The 7,551-nt window shown below is 37.7% G+C and overlaps 1 protein-coding gene across 1 annotated transcript; it reads right to left on the bottom strand.

The window, feature by feature from the left end:
- Positions 1-453: 453 nt before the first annotated feature.
- LOC103405492 (nuclear pore complex protein NUP50A-like) lies at positions 454-3,349 on the bottom strand. The gene is made up of 2 exons (XM_008344499.4): positions 3,166-3,349; positions 454-2,222 (listed from the first exon to the last, which is right to left on the bottom strand). Exon 2 carries the CDS (start codon positions 2,162-2,164, stop codon positions 872-874), a length of 1,293 nt encoding a protein of 430 aa, XP_008342721.1. The 5' UTR covers positions 2,165-2,222; positions 3,166-3,349; the 3' UTR covers positions 454-871.
- Between the last annotated feature and the right edge of the window lie 4,202 nt (positions 3,350-7,551).

The following is a 7,551-nucleotide window of genomic DNA, read 5'->3' as shown; positions in this document are numbered from 1 at the left end:
TAAAAGCATATTCATTTAATTCTTTATTTAATTCTTTGTTGTTATATCAAATTAAATAGTGAATGATCATGTATTCCCTGGCCACCAAGTGACGACGACAGCCATGGATCTTCAACAGCACAAGAAAGGGGAAACGGCAAGGGAAATCACTAAAGAAGCTAAAGAAAATAGTTCATAAGATGTGTGGCACCACCGTCCTGAACGGTATTCAAAGTATTTTGCAAGAAAAAGTTTGTCCATAACATATTTTCATTCTAAAGTGGAATCAGACAGGTTGAAATGACTGATTTCTCTTGAATACCTACAGCCACTCAGTGCCAAAACATATTTGATCCGACAGTTTAAACGAGCACCGAGGATCCTTGCAAATCCAAACGGTCAAGTATGTGTCGGCACTGAACACTTTTGGAGTATAACAACACTAAATTCGTTTAAGGTGTAAAGAAATATTAGTGGTCCAAATAAAATTTCTGGATAATTTCCCAAAGAGGCAACTGATTCATACAAATTATTAATCTAACCGAGAAAGTTTTTAACATCTGACAGACAGCAGTTTAACATATATTGCATATGAAGGGACCAACCGACTATAAAACTGTGTCAAGCAGTCAACATCCCAAAGAGCAAACGCAGTCTGACTTAACCGCCTACGATTTATCCAGAATGAGTTACCACTGGTCTTTCGAACATTAGAATGAAATTAAAACTACAACAAAACGGGCAGGACTCTATAACTCTGCTACAAAAGGGCTTCGGAACAGCCGGACTCTAAAACAACTTTGTTTTCTTCCAAAAAAGGGGGCAAGGACGACAACAGGGAAAAGTTGCGATAGGAAATGAAACTCAGCAAGCATTGACATAAGCTACCTTTTTAATCATCAGATGCCTTGGGAGAATTTTCAGGAGTCTTCATAGCTGTAAATGCCTTACCTTTATCTTTATGTGCTGTAACAGCAGCACGAAATTCCTCGACTATGGAACCATCCTTGAACTTCAAAGCAAAGGTGGAAAGCCCATCCTTCTTTTCATCAATACTGTTCATGCAGGCAAATGTTACACCTTTCTTCTCCATGTTCGTGAGCTTCATGTCTGGGTAAAGGCTTGCATTCAGAATTACCTTCCTAATTCCCTTGAGTCTCATAACAAGTCTGGCTTTCTCAGATTCAGATACATTAACTTTCAGATCTCCCTTTCCACGTTCCTTCCAGCCTCCATCAATAAATTCAAACAACGCAGCATCAGCAGTGAAAACCACTTTCTCATTTTCTTCCCCAGTCTCAACTGAAATCTCTTGCAATGGAGGGAAGGCACCACCATCACTCTTAGGTACAACTGAGGGCCCTGATGTGCCAAAGAGTGAAGAACTTCCATTACGCGAGAGACCAAGACCAGAAGGCTGATCATTGTTTGATCCAAAAAGTGAACCAGAGCCAGTACCCAATGCAGACCCATCCTTTGAAATAAGCCCAAATGAAAAACTGGACGTGGAGAACCCAGTTCCAGAGATATTTGTGAAGGCATTTTGGCTACTCGAAAGCTGTTGGAATGAGCTCAATGAGTTACCTTCCGGACTTGGATCAACATTTTCGTTTTTGTTATCTTTCTTATCTTCTCCATCTTTCTTATCTTCGTTATCTTTCTTATCTTCAATTTCGGCATTTTCCTCTTCCTCATTTACTGCATCACCCTCATTTGTCTTATTTTCACCCACAGCTGGTTCAGGTTGTTCCGTTGCCTCACTGGAAACTTCATTGTTCTCCTTCGCAACATTCTCCTTATCTGCAGCAGAGTCATCCCCAGCTTGATCAGCCTGTTCAACCTTGCTTTCTGGCTGCTTATTATCCTCATCTGAAACTCGTGTCTCACTGGCAGGTGGTGCGCTAGCTGCAGCAGGGGCTGCAGTTGCTCCTGTTGGAGGAACCAAGCGTATACCAGCAAAAGGATTGGAAGTATTAGATGCGGGGGCAGATGTACACTGCTGGCGACGAACCTTCACAATTCTTCTGGTGGCCAGTACCTCCTCACTGGCCCTCTTGAAAGTTCCAATCTCTGCATCAGAAGCATCGTCCTCGTCATCAAGGCCTGGGTTATCCCGAGACAGTTCCCTCCCAGCAGCTCGCTTCTTATTAAGTGGAAGGGCATTTTCCGAATCCGCCATTGACATATGAATTAAAAAAATTGGATTAACCAGCCTGTGTATCAAGTATTTGGGAAGCCAATATCTGCATATAATCATAAATTGTAATTCTTCAGAGTCCAGATGAACATAAAACCACAGATACTAAACTCACAAATCATTTACTACCAAATGTAGATAAAACTAAACAGGTAAATTAATTCGAACGTACTAACAGCATTAAATAAGACTGCCAAGAATTGCAATACATCATGTCTAATCAAAGAAAGCTTCGATTATAAACAATCTTAAAGTAAAACTAACAAACAAAGGAAAGCAAAGTTCCATGTCATCTAAAGAGTCAACCAAATTTGTCAACAGAACAACAGAGCTCAATACAACTCGGGATTTAACATTTTATAAATATTCCAATAACTTAATAACAGAGAAATGAGTATTCTCCTCTTTGCATATAACTTGAAGCAAAAGATATTAAATATAAGTGATTACAAAACAACACATTTTTCTTATCCAAAATTGTATCCACAAATTATTACAGTAACAAGGGCGCAAGAATGCTAAAGAAAGAGTCTCCAAAACTCCATTAATCAATTATTTGGGTCGTCCCAAATAACAAAAAATTCCAAAACCTAGGTTGAAAATAACAGTTCAGTATGCTTCAAAATACCATAAACCCTATCTAATAACAGCGTCGAATTAAAAATTCTCTATTATTTTTTGCAAACTCTTTTTAGCTACCAACAATTTCCTCAGCAACCAAACAAGAGTTAACAGCTAAAACCCCACTTTCCAAGAAAATTCCAAAAACAGATACCCTAATGGCAAATCGCAATCCGCATAGAAAATAAAAAAATAGCAAATCGAAATCGAAACAACCACAAAGAAGCCACATAATCCACCGCGAAAAAAGACCCAAATATCACCAAAAAAATGAAATGATAAATGAAGCCCCCAAAATATTAAGTATATCAAACTGAAATTGCACAAACCCTAATTCAAAAATTGGGAATACAAGGATTTGGACTCACCAGGAGGCAAAGAGACGCAGAAGCAGAACCTAGAGAGAGAGACCCAAAGACAAATGGGTGATTTTATTTTTGTGGTTTTCGGATTGCTTATATAGATAAATGTTGAATTGCAGAGATTTATTTGGGAAAGCTTTGGATACGAAGGGTTTATTTTCTTTCCCCTTTTGATTTAATTGTGCGTGTAATCGAGGTCACTTTTTGACACGTGCGGTGTTTAGGGTCAGCGTGCCAACTTCCTTCATCCTGAGATTTGAAATTGGGCCTCCAGCATGTCCATGAAGGTCTTGGTTTTGTTGTTTTTTATTTAGTAAATTACACAGAACTACCTTAACTATTAAGTTGTTAACAATTTTATATCTCATCTTTAAAAAGTTTCAATGTCATACCTTATCTTCGAATTTGTTGCAATGTGATACCTCTGTTACATTGGCTGTCAATTGGTCCGTTATATGATGACGTGGCGTATGCCACATCCCACCATCTCCACATATGAACTTCCACGTGGTCTGTCACGTAGATTTCCCGCCAAATTAATTTCCACGTCATTTACAAAAAACTAGAATTTTTTTTCAACATAATTATTTCCAGCGCAAAAATCATCCATGTCAGAAAAAAAAATATTAAATTTTTTTTTTAAGGGGTCCAATTTTGGAAGATAATACAACCTAAAAAAACCAAACCAAATGGAAATTGTACATAAACATATGATCCCACATCAACACAAATCCTACATAAACACATGATATAACCAAAAATGAACACAAAGTCCACTTGAAACAAAACATTTGCAAAAACCAAAAGATGAACTGTAATTCATATAGCATCATTGATCCACCTAACATTTACAAAGATATGCATTAGACATCCTTAAATGTCCCAAAATGCACAGTGCACTGATCCAAAAAACATACTGAAATCCATCTATCAAAACAGTGCATTTTCAGGGATACAAATCAATTAAAAAAACCAAAAGAAATTCAATGTTTGTGATGTCTAATTCCAGAACCTATGTACCATAATTTTAGTTCCTACTGCACATAAAACATGAAGTGAAAAACAGTAATTTGTTACAATTTCTAGCATCTTTAGGTCTTGGTTTGCTCTTTCTCTGCTTGGTGACTCTCGGTGAATGAGCTTCAAGATTTGCAGATGAACCATCCCCTAATTGTGATGCCTAATTTCAATATTCATTACAAAAAGTTTAGATGCAAAGCAAGGTTCTAAACTAAACTTGTTGTTGTAAACTACAAAGAAGAGGATTAGGTTTTGTACCTTAGATTTCCTTGTTCTCTTTTTAGGTGCAACTTCGGCTAATGATGATGTTCTCCCTTGGGCTGATGTGGATGCCTATAACAAAGTATAAAATCATTCATTAAAGGATTAAAGAAAGTACAAAATATTACATGTTTGTCCCTTGGAGGAAGATGTCGATGATGGGTCCGTGAATTATGTCCTTCTTGCTTGCATATAGTACACTTCAAAGCACATTGTCCCTTCAAAGCACCTTCAGAATTATTTGGTGGGTTGGTGGGTTGGTGGGAGTTTGTTCACCATCTTTTTCCAAATCAGCAGCTTCTTTGTTTCTTTTCTTCCTTGTTCTTCCAGGTTGCCTTGTATATAATGGAGGCAAGATTGGTGCGTTTTTAGTATCCTCCTACAATGGCATACCATTCATTGGCATTATTAAGTGAGAATAAACTTCCAAGTATCGTGCCTTTGAATAGTATGCATCCACATAATCCTCATGTTTTTCTCTCTTGAAATGGATTGCAGATATTGCATGGTTGCAAGTATTCCCATCAAGTCATACTTCCTACAAGAGCATGTCTTCTCAACCAAGTCCACCACATATTGTCCCCCACCTCTAGCATCCACTTGAAATTTGGTCCCACCTGACCATTGTGCAATGTACCTGCCACTAAAGAGTTTGGCTTCCTCCAACTTCTTCCTAATCTTAGGGCAAATATCTCCTAATTGCTTCATCATTATACCTCGCCTCATTTAAATTCTCTTCATCAACATAGTCTGAATCATTTGCAGCATAGTTATAATAGGTTTTTGCCCTGACACTAGTATGACTGCATTGAATGATTCACATAAATTATTAAGCAACATGTCACACTTTGGATAGGTTTCACAGTGGGACTTGCTCCATTAAGTTGCAGGCTTATTCATTAGCCAATTGTAGGCCTTCCCATCTAGCTTCTTAACCTCCTTCATTGCCTTTTTGAAGTGTGGAACTGTTTTTGTTTTGGTAACTACCTATAAAGCATCTTTCAAAGTTTTCCCCTTTAACAAATTCCTATAGTTTGTGTACAAATGCCTCACACAGAGTTTGTGTACAAATTCCTATAGTTTATTCCAACATTTGAATAAAGAAAACAAAAGAAAGCACCCAAATTTCAACTTTTGTTAAACAATTATACAAAGGAGCCCCAGGACCACCACCACCCAAACTACCTTTTCCTCGAGGCCCCGACAACAATACACAAAGCACCCACTTGACCCCTAAACGACCAGCACCCAAACAACCTTTTTCTTGACAACAATTAACAAAGGACCCACATAACCCCTATTCTACAACATATCCGTAAAAATTTCGATTAAACAATCAATGAAACTCACAAATCGCCAACAAAGATTTTCGAATCAACAAACCCAGAAAAACGAGAATAAAAAAAAGGATCCAACAAAGCACAAAATGAATTGAAATTTGAACTTACAGTAAGTAGGCGTCGTTTGCTCATGATCCTCGCGCACATTCCACCCCATTTCGAATCCTTCGAAATACTGTAAAATCTTTCAAAAACCAGAAAAGCTTAGGGTTTTCAACAAAAACGAACAAAATGAAGGTAGGCAACGACAACACAAACTTAGGGTTTTCGCTCAATGAACTATTGATCGTGATTTGGATAGCGATTTGGGGCGGGTGATATGAAATTAGGGTTAGGGTTCTTTGATTTGGGAACTGGAACGAAAGAAATGGAAGGGAATCGCACGGGTTGAGGCTTTACGCTTCAATTCGAATTGCACGATTCACAAGGGAAGTTTTTTTAAAATTTTTTATTTTAAAATAAAATTATTTTTTTTTAATTTTAAATTTTTTGTGATATACTCATGTCATCCTTTTAGATGATCCACATGTATCAGATGCCAACGTGGAAGTTCATATGTGGAGAGGGTGGGACCCAACATAAGCCATGTCAGCATATAATGGAGGAATTGACAGACAACGTAACAGAGGTAGAACATTGCAACAAATTCGTAAGCAAAGGTATGACATTGAAACTTTTTAAAGATAAGGTATGAAACTGTTAACGACCCAATAATTGAGGTAGTTTTTTGTAATTTACCCTTTTTAATTTATTTTGCTTGAACTTTTTTTTTTAATAAAAAAAACTTACAAAGTTAAAATATATCATCATACATATATTTTTTTTTATTTTAATCCATATAACATTTTTCTACATCTAGTTATGGTGGAGCCACTGGCAATGATCTTCTCAATTGATCTTGTGATTACACAAAGTTCTTGATGTGTGCTCAAGAATCATGTTTATATCATACTTGACCAATCCCAAAACTACTGAGCACCGATCAACGTTATACCGTCAAGGACCCAAAAGAGTTTCTCTTCAACCAGGAGGCCAATCACAGCGTGACACGTGTCGACTTCAGAAGCCAATCATAGTGCGACACGTGTCAACATCAGAAGCCAATCACAACACGACACGTGTCAATGTGAGAATGAAACTAGAAACTCTCTTATATAAATAGAGATCATTATCTCACAATATTTCCAAATGTCATTTGTACTAAATCATTCATTAGTACTCACTAAAGGAGAGCTTGAACCTATGTACTTGTGTAAACCCTTCACAATTAATGAGAACTCTTTTACTCCGTAACCAATCTGGGTGAACCATGTACATCTTGTGTTTGCTTCCCTATCCCTATCCATTTACATACTTCTTCACACTAGTGACCAGAGCAATCTAGCGAAGGTCACAAACTTAACATTTTCTGTTGTACCAAAGTCATCACTGATTTTGTGCATCAACATTTGGCGCCGTCTTTGGGAACGACACTTATTCTCACTCTCTTTAGCTTTGCTAAGCTGGTTTCCACCATTCGTACACTCTTTTTTGACCAAGCATCCCTCTCCAACATGGGGAGCGAAGGAAGCCACAGCACACAGAATGACACCCCTCTTGCACCTAGTGCGAAGCAATGAAAGAAGGAAGGAAAAAGGGTTGCTCTTCAAGCTAAAGTCGATGAGCTAGAATCTCAAAACAACAAGATAACAATGAAGAATGAGGTCCTCCAAGAGCAGTATGAGAAGCTCTTTGAGATGCTCCACCAAACTAGGCGTACTCAAAGATGCGA

The sequence above is a fragment of the Malus domestica genome, chromosome 17 (genome assembly GCF_042453785.1).
Source record: "Malus domestica chromosome 17, GDT2T_hap1".
Lineage (NCBI taxonomy): Eukaryota > Viridiplantae > Streptophyta > Magnoliopsida > Rosales > Rosaceae > Malus > Malus domestica.
The sequence above is the reverse complement of the archived record's forward strand: the minus strand, read 5'-3'. Positions and strand labels throughout refer to the sequence as shown.